The 22,862-nt window shown below is 44.2% G+C and overlaps 3 protein-coding genes across 5 annotated transcripts in view; 2 read left to right on the top strand and 1 right to left on the bottom strand.

Moving 5' to 3' along the window:
- The first annotated feature begins 1,492 nt into the window (after positions 1 to 1,492).
- On the top strand, positions 1,493 to 6,737 carry opn3 (opsin 3). The gene is made up of 4 exons (XM_018681078.2): positions 1,493 to 2,188; positions 3,154 to 3,473; positions 5,418 to 5,669; positions 6,021 to 6,737. Exons 1-4 carry the CDS (start codon positions 1,831 to 1,833, stop codon positions 6,291 to 6,293), a joined length of 1,203 nt encoding a protein of 400 aa, XP_018536594.1. The 5' UTR covers positions 1,493 to 1,830; the 3' UTR covers positions 6,294 to 6,737.
- A 623-nt stretch (positions 6,738 to 7,360) lies between these two features.
- On the bottom strand, positions 7,361 to 18,364 carry LOC108886291 (kynurenine 3-monooxygenase). Of its 2 annotated transcripts, XM_018681076.2 has the most exons (16): positions 18,186 to 18,364; positions 17,640 to 17,747; positions 17,209 to 17,278; positions 16,961 to 17,058; positions 16,151 to 16,240; positions 15,155 to 15,203; positions 14,514 to 14,601; positions 12,471 to 12,636; positions 12,304 to 12,375; positions 11,120 to 11,241; positions 10,453 to 10,600; positions 10,310 to 10,367; positions 10,147 to 10,229; positions 8,905 to 9,006; positions 8,756 to 8,815; positions 7,361 to 7,850 (listed from the first exon to the last, which is right to left on the bottom strand). In XM_018681076.2, exons 2-16 carry the CDS (start codon positions 17,700 to 17,702, stop codon positions 7,704 to 7,706), a joined length of 1,416 nt encoding a protein of 471 aa, XP_018536592.1. In that variant the 5' UTR covers positions 17,703 to 17,747; positions 18,186 to 18,364; the 3' UTR covers positions 7,361 to 7,703. The 2 variants fall into 2 exon arrangements, with proteins under 2 accessions (XP_018536592.1, XP_050932522.1); XM_051076565.1 differs by lacking the exon at positions 18,186 to 18,364 and having other exon boundaries at positions 17,640 to 17,765.
- Positions 18,365 to 18,676: 312 nt separating this feature from the next.
- ide (insulin-degrading enzyme) overlaps positions 18,677 to 22,862 on the top strand; it is a 28,796-nt gene continuing 24,610 nt past the window's right edge. For both annotated transcript variants that reach the window (XM_018681064.2, XM_018681063.2), the window contains exons 1-4: positions 18,677 to 18,834; positions 19,922 to 20,106; positions 20,740 to 20,947; positions 22,151 to 22,320. In XM_018681064.2, coding sequence (XP_018536580.1) covers positions 18,749 to 18,834; positions 19,922 to 20,106; positions 20,740 to 20,947; positions 22,151 to 22,320 — 649 coding nt within the window. In that variant the 5' untranslated portion in view covers positions 18,677 to 18,748. The remainder of the gene's footprint in view (positions 18,835 to 19,921; positions 20,107 to 20,739; positions 20,948 to 22,150; positions 22,321 to 22,862) is intronic.

Raw genomic sequence — 22,862 nt, 5'->3', positions numbered from 1 at the left:
ATGTGGATGAAGGACTGTGGATGAGCGGGTGGTGGTGGTGGAGCTTCGTCACGTCTGATGTTTGTGACAGTGAAAAGCCACTTTATTATAAAACCAGTACGGAGCCAACACAGCAGAGGGAGGGGACGTCGGAGTAATTGCGTCTCAGGGGGGAAAGTGAAGATATTCTCTCAGATATTACCTTTAATAATGTTCTGTTGCTTTTTATTAAACCGAGAGAAAGACTGTGAGAAATGATTTGACCTTGTAGAAGCTGAGAGGAAACTCAGGTTCTGAGGGAGAGACTGGAGAGGTTGTGTAAGGAAACATGAGAGAGTGACGCCTCCACAGAACAGACTGCACCCAGGTTCTGTTCTACTGAACCATTTATCACATTAGATCCACAGAGAACACAAAGCTCTCTGTGCCTCTGTCAGTCTGACCAGCGGCGGCTTTACGTTTTGATTGGACCTGGAACCAGGAAGAGGTGAGAGCTGAGATGATCTCACAGGAAGAGGAGGTTCAGGTTCGTAAAGTCCTCCTCTGCCTCCTCCACAGTCGATCCCCATAAACTTTGATTTCAAATCTAAACGTGACGCAGTAAAGAATCACAGCAGCTCTGATCTGTGTTGGAGAGATGTGTAGCTGAGACACAGGATCTGGTTTCCAGCACGATGACTGACCTCAGAGCTTCTTCTCTAACGTCCTGGGGGTAAGAAGGAGAGCTAACTAAACCTGAATGGAAACCCCTCAGCGAGGCAGACCAACATTTCAACACATTTCATTTCTCTGTGGAGGAAAATGAGAGAGATGTTGAAACGTCAGGGAGGAGGAGAGGCTGCACCTGGTGTGTTTAATGTGGTTGAAAAACACCTGGTTTCCTGAAGCTTCTGTTTCTACCTGTCACTGTAACCTGCTGTCTCTGACCTTTGACCTCTGAGCTCTCCATGCATCAGAGGTCAAAGGTCAGAGCAGGAGCCATGCTGCCATGTTGCATAGACTGCATTTACACCTGGCTGAGAGCCAGACCAGCTTGGAGTTTAACACCAGGTGTGAGCAGGTTGAACAGGTGAAACTGTGCGTCTGATTGGCTGAGATGTGACCTGACCACCTCCAGGTGTTTCCATGCTAACACCTGGAATAAAAGCACTTACAGCAGGATGTCAGGTTCATCCATAAAGCTTAACAACATCTGTACAAAGAGACAGATGTTTCTGTTTTGTCAGCAGCCTGAACAGTTTCTGCTGCTCCTGAACACAGCGTCTCCATGTTTAGACACCAGTCCTGCTTTATTTAAACATTTCAAAACATTGTCTTTGTAAAGTCAGTGACACATATGATCAGTGTTGGTGCAGAGGTGTGAATGAATAAAACATAATCACAACAAATGACGCTTTTATTGAGGTGAAGCTTAAATCAATTCTCCCACAGTAAGAGGAGATTAGGAGGAGAGTCTGGTTTCAAAATAAAAGATTACAGTGTGTATACGGTTGAATACAGATGAAATGCTGAATCTTTTATTAATATATTGATTTATAATATCAGAGGACACTTTATAAACGTTGTTTTTGATGATTCCTGTGTGTGTTCTTTAAATAAACAGCTTTAAATCCGCTGGAACGAGGCTCGTGTTCGTCCGCAGAGATGTAGGTCAAACCCTGTTTTATTTTGAAACTCCCACCGGAAACACGCCGTGTATAACCCGTCCACCTTGGCGGTGGTACGCTGACCCAGTTTGGGCACACTCTCTCCGGCTCGGTTTGAATGAGCGGCGCGGGGAGCGCGTGGAGGAGGCGACGGTCGAGAAGCAGCGCGCGCTGGCTCCGACTCTGACCATACGCGCGCGCGCGTATGCAGCACCATGCTGGAAACCAAGTTTTCATCCGCGCAATGAATCCTGCCAACGAGACCAGGACCGAGAGGAGTCCCGAGCAGGACGCGTTCACCGTCGGAACTTACAAACTTCTCGCGTTCACCATCGGAACCATCGGAGTGTTCGGCTTCTGGAACAACGTGCTCGTCCTCATCCTCTACTGTAAATTCAAGCGGCTGCGGACTCCCACCAATCTGCTGCTGGTCAACATTAGTCTGAGCGACCTGCTGGTTTCTGTCATCGGGATCAACTTCACATTTGCTTCGTGCGTCAAAGGCGGATGGATCTGGAGCCAGGCGACGTGCGTCTGGGACGGATTCAGCAACAGCTTGTTCGGTGAGAGGAAAAAACTTTCTTTATCTGAGCGTGAGTTTGTAATTCTTTATTTATGGGAGAAATCCTCCTCTTTATTCTGAGAGAATCCACAATAACAGCTGTTTAATCATGTAAAAATCAGCGCGGTGAGTCGTTGGGAATCAATGTGCAGTAAAGTGTTAATGTGGCTTTTAAAAACAGTGAGGAGCTGCAGTGGAATCTAACCTTGAACAGATCTCAGGTCAGTTTTCTCTCCTCAGTCAGAACAGAGAGTTTGGATTTCACATTAAAAGCATCTTCTTTAATAAACAGTGGTGACATTGAGCAGGAAGGACACACACACACACACACACACACACACACACACACACACACACACCCTCCTCCCTGGGTGCAGAGCTGCAGATACACAATTTCCATTTCTGTCTGTGTGACACTTTTACACATGAAGACACAAGGTCGTACATGGTGGAGGCTGGTGACACACACACACACACACACACACACACACACACAGTCACACACACACACACACACACACACACACACTCACACACTGGGCTGCAGCAGAGCGTCCTGTCAGTGCTCGTCCTTGCTGCTGAAACCCAGGCTGAGGATCCGGAGCTCGGGCTCAGTCCCTGAACGTGGATCCTGCAGGATCAGTTGGACCTCCTCTGGTTGAGTCTTGGACCTGATGAGTATAAAACAAACCACACTTTTATCTTGATGTGTGAAGCGTCGGCTGACGAGGACTCGGGGTCTCGGGAGGTTAACGTGACTCTGGTTTGTGCTCTTCAGCTTTAACGCCACAGAAAACTGGTTAAATCAGACTGTAGGAAGGTGTGTGTGTGTGTGTGTGTGTGTGTGTGTGTGTGGGAGTGTGTGAAGTTCTCAGAGTTGTGTTTATCCAGAGGAGGATGAGTATCTACTGACCCAGATCCTGCAGCTCTGCATCACTCGCCTCTGTCTCTCTCCTGCTCTGCCAGGCATCGTCTCCATCATGACGCTGGCCGCCCTCGCCTACGAGCGCTACATCCGGGTGGTCCACGCCCAGGTGGTGGACTTCCCCTGGGCGTGGCGGGCCATCGCCCACATCTGGCTCTACTCCCTGGCCTGGACGGGGGCCCCTCTGCTGGGCTGGAACCGCTACACTCTGGAGATCCACCGGCTCGGCTGCTCTCTGGACTGGGCGTCTAAAGACCCCAACGACGCCTCCTTCATCCTCTTCTTCCTCCTCGCCTGCTTCTTCGTGCCCGTGGGCGTCATGATCTACTGCTACGGGAACATCCTCTACACGGTGCAGATGGTGAGACGCCTGTTTGTTTGCATGTTTAATGAATACTGAGTGTGAATGGAGGGATGCTGGTCAAAGAAAGTGATGATTCGTTTTAGGGTATTTTCCAGTGAATTTATGAATCTTTTATTCTTTAAAACGTCAAAAAAACCTGAAAAATATCCATAAAAGTTTCTTAGAGCCCAAAGATCTTCAGTCATTTCAATATAAAATGAGGAAAATCTGCATTTTTTTTACATTTTAAAGCCTAAAATCATCAAAAATATCGATTCCCAAAGTAGTTCCCACCTCAGCTGACTCATTTATCTCAGCACTTTGACTACAGCAGACTTTGGCTCAGTCCCAGTGTCCCCTCCTCCCTGAGCCTGAAGCTCTGAGCCCTCACTTAATGAATTAACTGACGTCACCTGGTGAGTGATGGAGCTTCACTTTACCTTCACCTCGTTCGTCTTTAAGGCCGGAGGTCTGATCTGAACCTGCAGCAAACACAGCGTCATTAACACAGGTTAAAAGATTCATGTGTTTTTCTGAATCACTGCTGAGTTTTCTGTTCATATTTACATGCAGATGGTTTGGTTTCTCTCCCTCACACACTCAGTGAGTGTGGACGTTTGGATCAGTCCTTCCAGCTCAGGTGATCACCTCCTCTCTGCTCCTCTGTTCAATCTTCAGCAGAGTCTGTGCACATGAAAAGAAACTTCTTGACCTTCACCGGCTGAGTGCTGCCTTTCACTCCTCTTTCATTACACACTCTGTTATCATAATATGCCTGGGACTCTCTTTGTTGGCCGTGCTGGTGCTGAGCCTCAGAGTCAGGGTGTTATCAGCCTGGTAATGAGGGACAGGTGAGGACCACGCTGGAGAGTTTCTTTGCCTGTGATGGAAATAAAGGAATGTGTTTGTCAGATGTGTGTCTGCGTCACAGTTGGGTGTCTTTGCTTCCTGTAGTTTGAGCTGCTTCTTCCTGCGGGGACTCGGCACACGTCACTGCATTCTGGGAGATGCTATGAAAATCTTCAAAGAGAAGCACTCAGAGGATTTCAGGCTGTGGATGGAAAAGAGAAGGAAAGATGCAGCACTCGGCCTCGTCTGAAAACCTCGACATCAGACAAACATTAACATGGAAGTAGATCGGAACATAAATAAAAACAGAGTAAAAATAGAAGCTCGCAGTGATTCAGTCAGCTGCTGTAGACTGTCCTGAGAGTCAGTTATCATCTCATCTCTGTAGCTGAAGGTTATAATCTAATCCAGTGTCAGTCACCCGCTCTGTTCCTGAGGTACTGCGACGTGGTTTCTGTTCTGTTAGCAGCTGGAGATACAGCTGCATGTAAACAGATGTTTGGTCGTAAACAGAATCTTCTCAGTGACAGGTGTCGCTCACTTTCACTTTCATTAATGAAGGAAACGTGTCAGCTACACTCTTTATCTCTTTATGATACACAGTCAGTCCTGCAGAGAGAAGATACTTCATGTTCAGTGGAGTTAAGGTGTGTTCTCTGCAGTTTGGTTTCAGGGAGAACATGAATGAAAACTCTACACAAACGTGCAAACAGCAGGTGAACAGTGTTTATATCACGTCTGGTATTTGACTCCGATTTATGCCTTTTTCTATCTTTTTCTCTGCTGTGGACTAATGAAGGATTATCTTATCTCTTATCTCACCGCTGTGTTCCAAACCACAGTGTGAAATTAAAATTAAAATGTATATTTATTCGGACAAAAAAGACAAAAAACTGCAAAACTGTTCCACAACATTTTCTATAGTGAGAGGAGTCAGTCCATAAGTGACGTAAACATTTCTCTGTTCATTGTGTTTCAGTATGAGGAGAGTAGAGGCTTTATAAACAGGTGTGACTTGACTCTAAGTGTAAAAAGGTCAGAACCAGCAGTTTAAATCATTAAATCCTGTGTCAGTAAAACAAACAGACGCAGCATCTCTTGTGTTTCTTGCAGCTGCGCTCCATCCAGGACCTGCAGACGGTTCAGATCATCAAGATCCTGCGCTACGAGAAGAAGGTGGCCGTGATGTTCCTCCTGATGATCTCCTGCTTCCTGGTGTGCTGGACGCCCTACGCCGTCGTGTCCATGATGGAGGCCTTCGGCAGGAAGAGCATGGTCTCTCCCACGCTCGCCATCATCCCCTCGTTCTTTGCCAAGTCCAGCACGGCCTACAACCCGCTCATCTATGTGTTCATGAGCAGAAAGGTTTGTGTTCTGTCTGGAACACATTTTACGATTCGCTGGAGAGCTCTGATTGGCTGCGCTCTGCCGGTTCGGTCGATTTTTTTCACCCCCTCGTGGCCTGAACTTAGAATTTAATGTGGGTAAACAGGGCAAATCAATGGCATCAAACAGGACTGATGGTTTGTTCTCCTCTGCTGCTGCACTTTGTGGCCTGAGCAGAAAAAATTTTTTTACTCAAATGATTCGAGGGAATATTCTGCACATGTGGGAGAAGAGAATAAAATCTGCATCAGGGTCTTTAAACGTGTGTGTAGGAGAGAAATGGTCACTTATAGTCTGTTGTTAAACACCACCCTGTCATCTCCTCCTCAGTTCCGCCGCTGTCTGCTGCAGCTGCTCTGCTCGCGGCTCTCCTGGCTGCAGCGCAGCCTCAAAGAGCGCCCCCTGGCTCCGGCCCAGCGCCCCATCCGGCCCATCGTCGTGTCCGGCTCCTGCGGGACCAGGGACCGACCCAAGAAGAGGGTGACCTTCAGCTCCTCCTCCATCGTCTTCATCATCACCAGCGACAACTTCCAGCACCTGGACGTGACCTCCCAGGCCGGAGGCTCCTCGGAGGTCAACGTCATCCAAGTGAGGCCACTGTGATCCGGACTGGACTCCTCCTCCTCCTCCTCACCACCACTCAGTATGCCTTAGGATGTAACATGCAATTCCAAGCCAAAACAATCCCGTCTGACCTCCGGTGACGTTTCTGCGTCTACACACAGTTACAGACTCGTCACCAGTTAACTGTAATTATCCACCTGTCGGCTGAACACGTCCCGACAGCGTTTAGTATCCTCATCTAACATCAGCCGTGGTGATGTAGTTTACAGTTGTGTTCCTCTCACACTTATTTGTCAGATCCACCATGAAGTGTAATGGACTCTGTGGGACTGTGGAGCGTTCAGAGCCCGGCCGAGTCGTGGACCTGGGTTTTGGTTTGTTTAAGGGAACGTGGAAAATAAGCCTTAGCTCCTTAACCATCAAACGTAGTGCACACACTGACATTACTGTATGGATTCAATAAAGGTTTCATATTTTAAGCTACTGAGCTGGTGTACTCTCAGCTTTCTCACAGAGTCAGAAGAGAAGAAAGAGAAGATGAAGACGTGAAAACTCACTGTTAAACCACAACCTGTTTGTACACTTTAATGTGGATTAAAGAAACCAAGATAAACTACTCGGTAAAAAAACAAGACATCGTTAGCTTTGAGTACAGCAGGTTCACTGCAGCATCGTTTCATTCATTTATTTCCATCCAGAGTTAATTCTCCATCAAATCCTAAAGACCCTCAGGTCTGGACTCTGTGGTCTCATGTCTGATGATCTTGGAATAAACCTGGGTCATTCTGTAGATCCAGGTCAGCTGAACCTGGATCTTGATCCCTGCTCCAGGTCCGAGTCTTTCAGTGGTTTTCACGTAGAGAAAACAAAGTTTATCTCTTTACCAAAGCTCTGATTGTGTAGTCCTATCGATGTATATATTACCCATGATCCTCCTCTCCTTCTGGAGCAGGAAGTGCTGCGGCTGTAACAAACACCAAACTCTGTTTCTGATTATGTTCCTGGATCTCAGAGATGAACGCTGGTTTTTAACTGAGCTTCACTCTGAACTCTCTGGGTCTGATCACTCAGATCCAACCTGAAGAACCACAGTTAAAAGTCGTATCTATCAGCTGAGGGAACATTTATTAACATTTAAACTCATACACGTGTGCCCTCGACCCTGAGTTTAACACTCAGATTTTCATTTTAAAATGACGGTGATGATGGCCTGAAAATAATTCAATCTAAAGATAAACACTGATGAAGTGTTAGAAAATCATATGATCAATCATTGTGACAGGTTTAAGTTACAACAATCATTAGTGCAGAATATTCATTTGCCTGGCGGAGCCTTCACTGTCAATTAGAGGACTCAAACTCTAATTAAAATGTAGACCCCCCCCCCCTCGCTCCTCCACCTCCTTCCAGCGTTTTACACTCCAGTCTTCACACTTGTCTGTCAGAGACTCAGGAGGTCCTGAGGGCCACGAGCCTGCTCCACATTTTCTCCGCGGGGACGAGGAGCTTGTTGATATCAGGAGGATTTTTAATGAGCAGGAAGGAGCCTCCCAGGAGAGCTCCTGTGGCACTGAACAGCAGGCCACGGTTTATCACCTGTGAAGTGAATGAAGAAGAATCTTCATCAGCTCGTGAAGGTAAATGAATTCAGTCTCCCAGAGGAATTAAACACATCATGACTGAAAAGCTAACTCCACTGAAAGACTCTCCCTCTGCACATGACACCTGAGTCACAAGCTGTGTCCTGCTATCTCTAAACCTCACCTGCCAATTCCTGTTTTCATCCAATCACAACCTCAAACACTCGCCTTGAGCCAATCAGCTGTCAAACCTAAAGTCTGGGTCTACGCACCAAAAGACTCTTCTCCTGAATCAGATTCATATTTATTTGTCTCTTCCAGTATAAACTCAGCTCACATGGGAGCGAAATATCAGCTGCACGCTAACACACATTTTAATACCCAGAGCAGCTCTGAGGTGAAGTACATGTCTCGAGGAGCACGACAAGGTGTTGACCTCCAAACTACTAGTCAAAGTAACATCCAGATCCTCCCCTCTCTCAGCTCTCTGCAGCTGTGTCCACAAATCTCATTATTTTATCTGTTTGTTAACGTCTGTGCTCTGCTGCTGTATCTGCTGCTTCACACAGCTTTTCCTTCCCCCTCCATCAAGGTCATTTCGCCCTTTTCCCAGACACCCCTACGGGGTTTAAACAATTTACAAGGGAGGCTGTGAAACTCCCCCACCAACCCCCCCGCCGTCCATCCGACAGAGGACCATTAGCACATACGTCGTCAGCACAGGTCACATCAGACAGTTTTGGTGCCAAGGACTAAAACTGGCTCACAGCCGAGCGAGAGGAATCAGAGACGTTTCTGTTTGTGGCAGAATAAACCAAATGTTTCTAAAAACAGGGAGTCACAACTCACGTCCTCCTTTCCTTCTGAATTATAATAAGATGTTCAAGGGTAAAAAAGTGTAGTAAGAATAAAGCGTCTCACTCTGTCCTGCCAGTGCCAGCGCGCCACAGCTTCATGGTATCTCGTCCTGGTGAAAGTGACCTGGAGACAGCGAAGGACAAACTGGGATTTAGATTCAACTGCAGCCACATTAAAGCGACAGAAACGGTTTTGTTTATTAGGATAATCACCATCGTGTAAAGAGGAATTATTGTCTTTGGCATGAGGAAGTGCAGGAGGTTATCGATGTGTTTCCTGAAGAGGAACCACTTGGAGTTGACGTGCGCTCGCATCTGCAAAAAACCCAACAAAAACCAGTCCATGTGTCAGTGAAGTGGAACCGTCTGCAGCTCGTATTGTGCTGCAGTCAGTTTAAAAGATCTGTGAGGAAATAACGACGGTGCTGAGACCAATTAGTGCTGTTTTGAGAGCATGAATTTTAATGTGCAGATGGTTAGGAGGCTGTCCAGCTGTCAGACGTGATGGAAGGTGAAAATATCTACTGATACACACAAGCTGAGACTCATGGCTGCAAACATCATCTCACATACAAACAGTTTATAAATAAATTCAGTTAAATGTTAAATTAAAGATCTTTAAGTGTCACTATTTGTTGTCTTTACACCACTTAGTTTCCCAGCTCCATACCTGGGAAATAACTGATGGTTAAACTAAATGAATTAAGGAGTGTAACGGTTTGTAACTGTATGTGGGTGTTCTGCAGTCTCAGGGTTATTAGTCCCTCTCGAGCTAATTAAACTAACCTAACTTGTACCACAGCTGTGATCAGTCAGGACCAAACGCATGTGATGCAGGCAGCTGAAAGACAATTAAACAGGTATTTAATTAGAATAATCAGAGCTGCGGCTGGAGGGGAGTTTGTGAATGTGAGAGTGAAGGGAGTAACCAGCCCTAACCTGTACACTAGTGAGCCATCCTCAGTGGTGAAATGTAACTAAATACATTTACTCTAATACTGCATTTCTGTGCAGTTTTGAAACAGATCTTCTACTTTCCTTATGGTTTTTTCCTTTATGCTACTTTAAACGACTTTTACTCCCCTTTTAGCTTTGTTTCGTTTCAACCGACCAGAGAGAAATATGTAGTCCTTTAGCATTTAAACTACATTCATCTTGTTAGCTCGTTGCTAACTGTGTCTACCTGCTGTTTGGTGCTGAGCAGGTAAATAAACAGCTGCCTGCTACAGCTGGAAGTGATGCAGGACTGATTCTAAAACCAGGAAGTCAGTTAGCATGTTAGCATGTTAGCTCTTCCTGTTCCCTCGTCCCAGAGTCAGTGTGTTTCTGGTTAAATGTCTGAAATAAGGTCTGTGGTTTTAAACCCAAAACCCAATGAGGGAACCAGGACTGGACGACAAAAACACATCATCCCTGCACCGCTCTATTAAACATATTACAACAAAAGAGCATTACTTCGATGTAGTTGTACATGGCCAGGTCTGCGATTGCATGGTCGTCTGGAACTCTCACTCTGGTGTACTCAGGTAGCACAGCACCTGAAGCAGCACACCAAGGAGAAGAGTCAGATGCAGGTAATAACCGTGAGCTCATCTTCTGTGTCTTAAAAAGTACTTACTGAAATCCTCATTGAACTGCTCCATTATTTCATCAAAGACAATGCAGTCTTCAAAGCCCTATGGAGCATGAATGGGATGAATGAGTCTCCATTTTAATTCCCTCCTGCCTTTTTTTCTCCTCCTCAGTTTTAGCGTTACTTACGGCGTTCATCCCCTGCCCGTAGAAAGGCACCACGGCGTGGGCTGCGTCGCCCATGAGGACGCATTTGCTGCCAATGTGATACGGGGAGCACTTGACAGACACCATGGCCTGCGCGGGCAAGCGGAAATAATCCCTCTTGAGAGCATCACTGCGAGAGACAAATGGGAATAAAACAATTACAAACTCTGCTCTGTGTTTTTCCTAAACAACAGACTTTTGCAGAAGCATCGGTCACATCTGGATGAGCTGAAACGAGCGCGCTCTGTCTGCTCTGGTGACGTTAAACAAGAGGAAGGAAAACATGCATTCGCTTGTTTACGGCTGAGCACTCCAAATAAAATCAACCCGGAGAGGAAGTGAATTGAACGAGAGCCTGGAGTGTTTCCACAGCTCACACCCCCCCCCACCCCCTCTATCTGTCCGTCACCCATAACACACGGTTCACCTCTAATTAAAGCCGTGTGACTGTAAGTCTGCAATTTCACACTTCACGGATCGTGGCTGTGGATGTGGCTGGAGCCAACGGGACGATGATGGGAAATGAAAGTGTTTTTGAGATGGCTTGGCAGGTTGGGATGAGGAGATAACGGCAGGGAGAGGGAACAGAGATAACAGCCAGCGGGGGAGACAGAGGGAGGGAGGGAGGGGAGGTGAGAAAGTCACTTACACTCCTATTAGTGGAATGGCGTCAGGGAAGTATTTCTGGAAAAACTCAATGACTTCGTCTCCTGTGGTGATCTTCTCAAACTCCTCGAAGGGCATGAAGAGGGTGCAGGTAAAGGTCTTGTCCTGAAATAAAAACAGATGAATAAATAAAATAAATAAAGTTTCTGTTTTTTTCTGGATGATTATTCATCGTTTCAGTTCACAGCCTGTTAGTGAATGTTCACACAGACTAAATGAAGGAACATTTTAGAGTTAGAAAACATTCATCAATCATGAGGCTTTTAGACGAGTTGTGTTGTTTAGGCAGTGAACTCAAACCTCCTCTTCTAAGACATGGTTTAGTTTTTATACTAATCAGGTCCGACTGATCCCAAACAGCAGGAGAAATCAAACATGCACAGTCACCGCTCGGGTCTTAGAAGGTTGAAGTAGTTTAACATTTGTAGAAGTATAAAGTAGAATAAAATGGAAGTAATCAGCAGCAGGGGTGATGTTTACGTCATTTTTCCTTCATTCTGATGTTTGATGTGAACATTAACTGAAGCTCCTGACCTGTATCTGCTGCCTCGTGATTGGCTGATTAGATAACTGCAGGCATACAGGTGTTCCTAATAAAGTGCTCAACGAGTGGTCTGCAAAATCCTCCCTCCTGAATGTATAGCAGCCAAACCCTGCCCAGTGTAAGTGGTGTCTTTTAGTGCTGTCTCTGTTTCCATGGTATCCACAGCAAAAAGGATGCTTTTCCTTTTTTTTTTTATTCTCAGCACTAATGTGTTCCTGGGAACTGGGGCAGTGAGTGACAGTGTGAATGCACTCCAGAGTCAGCTGCCTTAACCTGGTCTCACTGAGGAGGAGAGCAAAAACCGTTGTGCTGACTCAGCCATGTGGAAAAATCGTTGTGGGATTAAGAAGGACAGGAGAGACGGAGAGAGGTCAGGCAGAGACAGATAAGGAGGACACAACCGCCGTGGTAAATCTAGGCTCAACCTCAGGAGCCAAAACATTTTGCAGACGACAGCTCTTGATGAGTAAGCCTCTACTGGCTACGAGGCGTCTCTTAATGAGGCTAATTAACTCTACGAGGACGTCTCAGAGGTCAGTCGTGCCTGACTGCTTGCCAAATAAACATCTTACACTGCTGGATTTACAGGTGTAGCTTTGTAGAAAGAGGAAATTCACACTCACCAAGTTGGGCAGGGCAATCATCATAAATGTGTTTCGTGGCCAGATGTGCAGATAATTAGGCTTCATGGCAAACTGGGGATGATGATAAAAGTGGGACAAACAATTAATAAATAAACTGAGTGTAACAGCAGCATGAGGAAAAACAGGGGACTGTGCAGAGCACCGACCTCTCCGTTGATGGGCGGCATGGTGAGCTCCATGTAGCCGTGGGGGATGTAGGTCTGGCTGTAGTTGAAGCGGCTGCGACGGAGGAACTGCTTGCGGATGGCGGAGAAAGCTCCGTCGCAGCCGACGATCAGGTCGGCCTCGACCTGCTCCTCGGATCCATCTGACCTGAGAAACACAAAGTTAACACGACACATTAACTTCACTGGATATGAGCTTAAATAAATAACAAGCCGATTATTCTCACGTTTAGCCTGAGGCTTCCTAATATTAAACAAACACCCACCAGCTGACGGCTCAGTAAATTATTTACTGACGAGCAAAGGCAACATTTTGGTCACAGACCTTCATTAGACTTCTTAGAAGCAGCGTCCCGGCGCCTTCGCACCTGTCACCCAGGCTGAGACTCAGGTGTGTAAACAGTGTATATTAAAATATATTAAGTGGCTGTGTGCTCGCAGACTGAGAGCTGAGTGTTTGAGCTTTTCTTTCTCCTTTCATCGTGCACACAGAAGATTTTTGGACGATCTCTCTCTGCAGGAGGCTGCACCATTAGTCCAGTGGAAAATTAGGCCCCTGGCTTTTAGTTTTTACTGTATCTCAGATGTTTTTTATTTAATTTCCTGCAGATATTTAATCTTTTTTTCACATGGAGACACAGAAGACAGAAGTTACTGAATATAAAAGACAGTATCTGAATAACGTAGTGATGATGATGGCATCTCTGGGCAGCTATAAACACACTAGACTCTTTGATGCCTCTGCTGATTGTGTTGTAAAGCTGCTTCAGGCGTCAGTATTCCCAGCATCCCCTGAGGCGGCCTGATGTACCACATGCAAACGGCTCCTGTCACGGTGCCTGGAGTTACACGTTGGCTCTGAGATCTGACGCCGTTCACGGGCCAGTGAACGTTAATGACCCGAAGGAAGACGCTGATAAACTCAATATTAAGTGCATCTGAATAATTTCTTATCATCTTATTTAATGATCTGTGCAGAATACATAATGTTTTCAGTTCAGTGTTGCCAGATTCCTTTTCACACCAACAAACAGTGTTCCAGAGATAATTCATTCAATTATTCCTGACCTCAAACATAATATATGTTTATATATATCTTGAATTAAACTTTGAAAAACTTTCAAACTTTCAAATTTATCCACCTCTCGATTTATATGTTGTTTTATTGAAACCTTATGTCACTGAAGAAAAGCAAAGTCACCTTTTTTTTACATCAAAAAATAAGGTTCATTTCTAAATTTCATTATCCAGGTCACAAAAGCAAAGACTGAGGGGAATAATGACCACTTTCTATACTGGATCTAGTGCATCTGATGCATAATATACCAGATATTATAACTCAATAACTGAAGCAGATAATAATATCAAACAGTGTTCAGTGATATTCTAAGAGCTCGTTAACGTGTTATTAGATTTACCACAATAAGGGAGTTAGTGTGCGATTACAGACCGGGGCCATTAGAGGAAAGGACGTCATGTACATCGATTTAAAGCCGATTTCTATCTCAGAACATTTCCTGGCGACTATCGCGGTGGCATCAGACCGTCCGTGTACATTTAATTACACAAGCTGGAGAGAGTAAATATGGAGGAAGGGGGGAGTGTGTCCTGTTCACTGCAGCAAAAACAGATGTCACAGTGACTCGTTCTGATCCACGTTTTCAACCAGGTGCAGGTAGAGGCCAGACCACCGCTCGCATAAGATAAGGCTGAATTTAATTGTGTTAATAATTCACTGCATGAGTACACAGATTCCCATGAGTACAAAAAAAGACCTGGAGGTGTTTCAGTGTTAATTGGGTTGTAAATTGTGCGTCAACCTCGGGGACGACGCTTCAGAGGCGACGTGTTTATCACCATCCGGAGTTAACATGTACAGCACAAGGCCACGCGTGTTTACATGTGTGAACACAGACAGAACATGATCAATAAAGTTAAAACAAAGACTCAAAACAGGCAGATCCTCCTCCTGGATTACCCTCTGTGTGTTATGTATGTGTATGTGTAAGATCGGTAACTATTTACCTGACAAAGGTCATCAGCCCTGTTTCGGCGCTCCAGTCCTGCAGCTTGCGGTCGAAGTTCAGCTTTGTGTTTGGATACGTCTCTGCCGCTGTGGGAGTGAAATGTTACAAAAAAGGCTTATATCACAGATGCATGCATGACATAACACCTGGGGTTTAATATGAAAGGTGATGTCTTGTTAAAAATATACAGGAAACTTGCACAATTCTAATAAAAAGGAGTCCGGACACAGCAGACTGTTAATCAATCCTCCCCCTCCTGCTGAAGGGAACCTTAACCCTTCTGCTTGAGAGATGAAGGTAAAACCTTTGTTTACAGTCCTATAACATTATAAAAAGTGCATTTAATCTCCATCTTTTTGTGCATGTCTGACCTTGTAATGCTGCAGCCTTTATGTTAATTTCATGGCCTTCAGTTTATACCTGTGCCATGCTGAGAGTGACATAAAGTCCAGCTTTTACAGTCTATTTTCTGTGGCTTTTTCATTCATGTTTAACTGCGGTCAGATTAACATACAGGAGCTTTTTTTCTTGGATCATTTGAATGTTAGATTTCTATTTGACGTTGGGTAGAATTTGGTTATTTCAGCACACATTCTGTGACATTGTGTTCAGTGTTAATGCTGCCATTAATGTTCTTACCTGTTAGCAGCTCTTTGTTCAGATTGGCCCGGTCCACTGACAGGATGTACTGAAAGGAGAACAGTCTATTACAGTGCAATTCTACAGCTTCACACTGTTCATTTAAAGTGGGAACAGGAGGCCTCGTGGGTTTAAACTCTCCCCATTTCTCAGAGCTTTATGGAGGTAACTGGGGTTGTTTCAGGGCCTTTCACCTTATTCAAAGGGCTTCTTTTGAATGAGGGTTGTTAACACCTTGAGATTTGTCGAGGTCACATCACTGAGAAGTGAAGAAGCCTTTCAGATGAGAGGTGTAACATCCTCAGAACCTCGAACAAGCCCAGCTTCTTCGCAAAGCACTTAGAAAGACCATGACCTGGATGACAGACTTCTCCCTCTTCTCCTACAGTCATGGCTCTACAAGTTTCCACCGTCTTTCTCGTATAGATTTTTATTTAATTCAACCATGTAAATCCCTGTCGGAGGAGTCAGAATCCCTGCTGAACTGGAGCAGTGTAATTAAAAGCTATTTTCAGACAAACTAATCATACAAACAAAAAACAGGGACACGTTCATTAATGACAAGCAAAACTCGTTTCAGTCGGACTTCTGTTGTGACGTGACTGTGACTGAGTTGTCACTTGTGCTGATCGTCACGTTGTGTATCCTTGAGTCACTTCACATTAACATATCTGTCTGTCTGTGTGTGTGTGCATGTTGTCGTTTCTAGGTGTTTCTGTGCTTACAAAGCGGCTGTGTTGGTGCATGTGAGGACTTGCAAGCTGAGAAATGAATATTTAATGTGCAGACTGAATCAGTATACATGAGGCAACTCTTACAGTGTGTTTACCAGCAACAAAACACTTGTAACACTGCTGTAGCAGAATAATCCTCTGAGCAAAACACCATTCTCACTGTTGCACCATATATTCTTACTGCTGACTTATCACTTATTCCAGTGCTACATAGTTAATTGAGGCTTTTTCAGTTAGATAAAGTACATATTTGCAGGCTTACCTGGCCTTTCTTGCCATAAGGGATTGGAGACTGTTTCCCATTCAGTGAATGGATCATTCTTGCATGCATGGGAATTCCTTGGGAGACAATCTGAGGAAAAACGTAATTGCAGAGGATCAAACTTGACATTTGTAACCAGAATTTGCATTGGTTCTTTAAAAAAAACAAAGATTTTGAGGCGAAGTGGAAAGAAGGGGCTCAGCTACTCCATTCGTCCACTCAGTATCTGAGTATATATTTGAAAACCTTGTAAATCAGGCCTTGTTTTGTCATGCTGAAAAGTCACGCAAGTGTAAAAAAAAGGGTCTGATGCAGAGTTCTCAGGCGTGCCTAACATGCTCAGTCCAGCAAATGTGGACCAACAAAAAAGCCTGCTGACCTTAAACGCCAGACTAAAACTTCTTGAGTGGACTGCGAGCAACATAAAGAAAGCAGGGTGGACAGATTCCCCCGGGGCACAGCTGCATATTTAATATTTCATTACTAGAAATCCAGCTTCCCTGACTTCGGTCTATGACGTGTAGTTTAAGAAGACTTAAATGGTAACATGGGCAGGAATAGTGGATGATCTACACAAGTATATTTAAGTGCTATAAAAAGGCAACTTCAGCTCTAACTGACTAGTGGACAGACCAGGCGATGACCTTGTGTGGGGTTAAATGCCTGGTCTCCTCACTAGTTATAGAACCAAAGAAACCTTCCAGGTGAGAGGTGGAACATCCTTAATAACCTCAAGGAAGTCCTTCATATAGCACTGAGAAATACCACGACCTGGACGGGATAAACAGTGAATTTATCTAACCAGCGTACCTTCTCCTCCATGCCGACATGTTTCAGTGCTTGCCGGCCTCTGTGAGACAAAGCCAGGTTGATGCTTCTCCCCCTCACGATTTTGGCTTGTCGGATGTCTGACAAAAATCACACACAATGTGTCTGAATTTTTGGTAATCCGTTAGAAAAGCAAGCTCTGTGCCCAGGAATACTGTATTTTTTATGTGTGGGTGTGTTTGATTCAGTAGACTTTAAAGCAGCAGAAGAAAAGAGCTTTAAATAACTACCTTCCCTGGTTTCAAACAGTTCCACATCAAAGCCTCTTTTGGCAAAGAAGCAGGCGTTCAGTGCCCCGACCTGAGGGGTGAAGGGGAACACAGATAATTCTTTGAAAATCTTGCCAAAACCACAGTGTTTTACAGTCACACATGAATAATTATCCCCTAATTGTGCAATATTAACACTCTGCAGGCGGCATAGCCACACCTTAACACTTTTTTGTGACCTTATAGTCTTTCATCCACAGTTTTAATACAAATACACCTGTTTTACTACATTGTACAAAAACTAAAGTCTTCCTTTACCCTTCCTAAAAGGTTCTGTGGAGCTGTCTCCTTTAGAAAGAGGACAGCAGCCTTAGTAAAGGTCAGTGTGCGGTCAGGAGATCATAAGACGAGATCCACAGTGATTTAATAATTCACTTTCATTTTCGTCTTACCAAACCACCGCCCACCACTGCCACTACTTTTTTCTGGCTCGGTCCTCCAGGTGATTCCTCCATTGTCTTCAGGTGTCTCTGGCGGTCTGACTCCTCTCACTGCTCGGTCTAAAGTGATTTAAAGAAGTGGCAGGCAGATATTTAAAAAGAGGAGGAGCAGCAGAGTGAATCCCATGAATGTCATTCTCGAAATCAGTTCCCCTTTCAAAGCAAACACAAGAGACAGATAACACGACTTTCAAATGTCCCAAACCAGATATCCTTTGTACTTTGCACAACTTGTTTGAGTAGAATAAGGTGAATTTTACTGTTGAGGTGTCTGAAAATCACCACCTGCTCGTCAGATATTAAACCTGCAGGTGCAACAACACACCTTAAACAGTACAAATAGTCCCTCTAACGACTTGCTAAAGCTAAATATAATCATAACCTGTGGCTAATTGCTGTTAGCAAAACGACTTTATCTGTATTAGCACAGAAAAGTTATTCTCAGGAGTCCCGTTTAACTGTAAAGTTATGAGACAGCCGGTGTAACGGATTACTTACTGCTCCAGTGCCTGGTAATGAATGTACAGATGAAGACATCTGCCGCCATCTTGTGGCTGAGAGATGTATTCAATTCCAGTCGCTACACTGATAAAACGCCGAAATTCAAACAGCAATGTGTGTTAAACCAAAGAGTTAAATTGTTCGTTCCGTTTCTCTTTATCCTTATTCTTACGTTTATCTGACAAATTTTCATTCGTCGCACTATTTTTTCATTACTTAACGTCTCTAATGCGCAGGACAAAAAGGTTGAAACTCGATCCGACCTGACACGCTAAACGTAAATGGTAATCCACACGCAGGGTATTTAATCGATATCAGACTCAATGACACAACGCAAATGTCAGAGATAGGCTTAGCAATTTGCCATGTGCCAGTCGGTTCAACTTTAATTACGCGTATAATTAATCAACGTCGTCGTGATTACATTTATCTGTCGCTCAATTCATCGCACAATCGGCAACCCGCCGTGTCAAATTTCGCTTCGCTCCGCGTTCGATTAGTTGAGTCTAATCTAAGATGGCGCCGTAAAAGCCGAGGTTTGTTTTCCATGGGTGCAAAGTATGTTTAAGTGCATTAACCGAACGGCCCAGCGAACGAGATATATTCAGTCAGCAGGTACCGGTTTCTATCTTAACCAAGACTTTAGGTAAGTGTTGTCAGCCAAATTCCGCAACATTCTGTTGAAAATAATATTACCATTTTCATGTCAAGCGGCAAGTTAGCTAGCTAGCGAACTAACATTAGCAGCTCGAGCCGTTTAAGCCGGTTTGTTGACTAGCTAGGAACTGTTAGCATTGTTGCTACACAAGGTGGTAGCTAAAACGGTTTGTGTGTGGAGTAACTGTATAACTGGATGAATTATATTATACATAAAGACAGAGGGGTGTTAAACGTTTAAACAGAACTAAATGAGCCAACCCGACTGCCACTTGTGTGCTTGTTAACTTTTTTGGAGGTTTTTCTAGCTGTTTTAGCAAGCTAACGCTAGTTTCCTCTCTCTGAGTGGGGATTAATTGAAATCCTTAAGCTAGCAAGTTGCGATAGCTAATCTCTGGTACACTTTGTAGCCGTGGTTTTAACCAACTACGTGTTAGTAAAATGCGAATTATACGCGTTTTCTCATCTAGATATACGGTTTTACAAATTTTATCGTGTGGTTAACTATTTTTTTTTCAACATAGCAGTTGTAAATCCCAGTGGTTATACAAACACGTGATTAAAACAGGTTAATTGGTTGTGTGTTAGAAGTGGTGTCCATAAGCACGGTATGTTTGCAGAGCTGAGTAAACGTTTTCATGTTATTCCTACAAACAAAAGCTCATCATCCATGACCGACTTCAGCCAACAGCAGAGGCTCTTGTCGATGTTAACAGCTGCGTTTCATTACTGCAGTGAGAGGATGTCTAATTGATCGAGTTGTAGCACCTGTTAAATCCCCTGTTGTCACTGTAATATATGAACTCAGTTGACTGTTTATTAGGAACCCCCAAAAACTGCCAGCTGAGTGTATATATTTGCCAGTTTTTTAGGTTTCAGTAACATACACAAATGTCACTTATGAATTTTGTCCCCAAAGCGTGCTGTGTACCAAAAACAGATACTGGAGTTGTCCTCAGTGTCTCCCTCAGCCGTCATGTTGTGTTAAATCAGAATATGAACACGGACAGCTGAGCATGAACACGGCTAACTGCGCTAAACTTTTGGCTGTTTTGATTTGACTCCCTCCACTGCAGGCTGGTGTCATCCTTGCCACTCAGAATGACCGACCCGGCTGTGAAGAGGGTGGTTAGTGATGTAATTCGCTCTCCCGAGGACAAACGGGTTTACAGGGGCCTGGAGTTTACCAATGGCCTGAAGGCCATGCTCATCAGTGACCCAACAACAGACAAATCCTCAGCTGCTTTGGATGTCCAGATAGGTAAGAGTTTTTTCTTACTATTGTCTCATCAGGGAGTTATGTATTCTGTATCACACAGTTTTGGAACATAACAGGGACAGTTGTGATTGTTTTTGCCCTGTAGGATATAGAGATAGTCCACATTTTAATAAAACCCTCAGGGTTTGCATATTACCATAGTTACATGCAGAGTAACCTTAAAACCGGCCACACTCATGTCCTATTTGAAGAGTGAACATCTATGATCTGTGCCATGAATAAACCTGTAACCATAATATTCCTGTCCACCTACTAACAGCTACTGTAGGAGCAGGATATGACGATTAGGTTGTTAATAAGTTATCAGTGGACAGTGAAGTGTACAGTGTTTCAATATGCCTGGTATTTTAACCACACCTTTTGGAGGAGAAAATTACCTTGCATACTTATTTAAGTCATGATTAACCGGTTTTAATGTCTTAAATAGTAAGATTGTTTAAATTACACCTTAACAATGTCATGCTCTCTGTGTTTAAATTTAGCCTCTGTTGTTCTATTACACACCTGGATTTTTTTTCCACTTCCCTCTCTTCTCCACAACTTCTAAAACTCGATGACCTGAATTTCTGTGGACGTTTTTTTTTTTTCTTCTTCTTCTTCTTCTTAAATTCCCAGGTTCGTTATCGGACCCAGCGAATATCTCGGGCCTGGCGCACTTTTGTGAACACATGCTGTTCCTGGGAACGCAGAAGTATCCCAAGGAGAATGAGTACAGCCAGTTCCTCAGCGAACACGCAGGCAGCTCCAATGCCTTTACCAGCGGAGAGCATACCAACTACTACTTCGATGTGTCCCATGAGCACTTGCAAGGAGCACTAGACAGGTAATTTCCTGTTCATTTAATGGGATTGATTCTGCTCTGTACTTTAAGTAATTTGGTCTCATAGTCTATTGATCCAGGTAACTTTGTTTTCTTTGGTCTCTAATATTTGTTCATCACATTTACAAACAGGACAGGTAGATGACATCTGTTTCCCTAAGTGGTTGTTTAGTTATCAGTATATCATTCTTCCCATGGGAGTCCAGGTGTTAATCCAAGAGTTTCCAGGTCATTGTGTGTCCGTCTTTAGTTACCAGACCCAGCTTCATTATGCTCACAATCAACACAGCTCCAACCCCCCCTCAAGCCAGAAACCTCAGGCCCAGGGTGAGACTGATGTCCTCAGCCTTGCTCCTGTGTCAGCTGTGGAGGTGGTGGTGGTTTGGAAAGGACAGTCGGGCGGTGTCAGAATTTAACCTATAGGGATAAGTTTACCTACTTATAAATGAATGATGGTCTAGCAAGCACCTGTTTCTGTGGCACAGGCTAATTGTTCCCCTGTGCTGGTGAATTGTGAAGGCCATCTGGACTTTGGTGGGAAAGGACAGTGCAGAGTGTGTTGAAATATTGATGATGTTGCCTCTTTGAAAATGGGAGAACATTGCATCTGAAAGGATCATATGTGTTGTTAACTGGGCTGATATTTTAACCTTCACTATAATAAAAACAGAATGACTGTATTTATATCACACTTTATTGACAATTTGTAAGCAAAGAGCAAGATTTCTCTCACAGTAGGCTCCTTAACACCTCCATAAAATAATCATATTTCAGAACAAGGGTCATGGTTTGATTGTTTTTCAGTAACTTTTTATTGATTTTTAAAGAACAAGCTGTGACAGAGGTACAAAATGCCATCTGTTGCATAAGTCCTCACATCTACAGCAGTAACTGACCTGGGAGGTGGCTTTTAAAACATTCAAATATTGTGTGTTTTTTGTCATTTCCTCATTTGCATGGCTGTTGCTCTGACTTTGTATTCATGCAAATGGCCTGTCCTCACTGCCCCATGTCCTTTTCTGTGTCATCAAATGGTTCTAATGTCCACACCAACAACGTTCATTTAACCCTCAACTGCATTAGGCTTCCTCTCAAAATGCAAATCTTGAGATTATTGAAAATGGTAAAGCCCTGAGTGTTGTCCTTGTACATCTTAAAGGTGATTCTACATACTGAAATATACTGTTAAATGTTCCATCTGTGTAGGTTTGCCCAGTTCTTCCTGTGCCCTCTGTTTGATGAGAGCTGTAAGGACCGAGAGGTGAATGCCGTGGACTCGGAACATGAGAAGAACCTGATGAACGATGCCTGGAGGCTGTTTCAGTTGGAGAAGGCCACTGGCAACCCAAACCACCCCTTCAGCAAATTTGGAACAGGTAGAAACCACCAGTGCTCACTTAAACAGTGCAGTGACTTTCTGAAGCAATAAGGGCGATAAATAGCTTGATCTGTGTCATTTTTTTTAGCACTTAAGTTGATATTCAGGCTGAGTGTAGCCGACTCTGTGTTTAACTGAACGGCCAGATTAGAGCGACGTGGACTCTGAGTGGCCCGAAGCTCAAAATAGCCACCTGATGGCAGTCTTGAATTATATAATCTTTATTCCAGTTTAAAAATAGAGCAGGATCAGACAGGCCTGAAAGTCATGCTCCCTCAGAAGACCGACCTAATCCTCTCCAGATTCATGCTTTTGTTTTCTGAGTCTCAAAAAGCCTCAGCCGCCGGCACTTGACTCGTCTCTGAGGAGCAGCTCCTTGGCTCTATTTGTATTTGAAATAAGGTGAATTTACAGATGACAGGAAAGCAGTTTGTACTCGACAGACTACCTTTACCAGGACATCATAAGGTCTGATCATTAAAAAGTAGCACAGCCCTAACTTGGTGTCAGATCACAAGGTTTCCTCTTTTTAATTCTTGA

The sequence above is a fragment of the Lates calcarifer genome, linkage group LG16_LG22 (assembly GCF_001640805.2).
Source record: "Lates calcarifer isolate ASB-BC8 linkage group LG16_LG22, TLL_Latcal_v3, whole genome shotgun sequence".
Lineage (NCBI taxonomy): Eukaryota > Metazoa > Chordata > Actinopteri > Centropomidae > Lates > Lates calcarifer.
Note: the sequence above shows the minus strand (reverse complement) of the source record. Positions and strands in the feature narration are given on the sequence as shown.

Excerpts from the sequence above, each read along its gene's own strand:
- opn3 (XM_018681078.2), top strand. The coding sequence starts at position 1,831 with ATGCAGCACCATGCTGGAAACCAAGTTTTCATCCGCGCAATGAATCCT. Across the intron at positions 2,189-3,153 it reads ATTCAGCAACAGCTTGTTCG|GCATCGTCTCCATCATGACG; the intron begins GTGAGAGGAAAA and ends CTGCTCTGCCAG. Across the intron at positions 3,474-5,417 it reads TCCTCTACACGGTGCAGATG|CTGCGCTCCATCCAGGACCT; the intron begins GTGAGACGCCTG and ends TGTTTCTTGCAG.
- LOC108886291 (XM_018681076.2), bottom strand. The coding sequence starts at position 17,702 with ATGGAGGAATCACCTGGAGGACCGAGCCAGAAAAAAGTAGTGGCAGTG. Across the intron at positions 10,601-11,119 it reads GCCATTCCACTAATAGGAGT|TGATGCTCTCAAGAGGGATT; the intron begins GTAAGTGACTTT and ends TGTCTCTCGCAG. Across the intron at positions 9,007-10,146 it reads CCATGTACAACTACATCGAA|ATGCGAGCGCACGTCAACTC; the intron begins GTAATGCTCTTT and ends GGTTTTTTGCAG.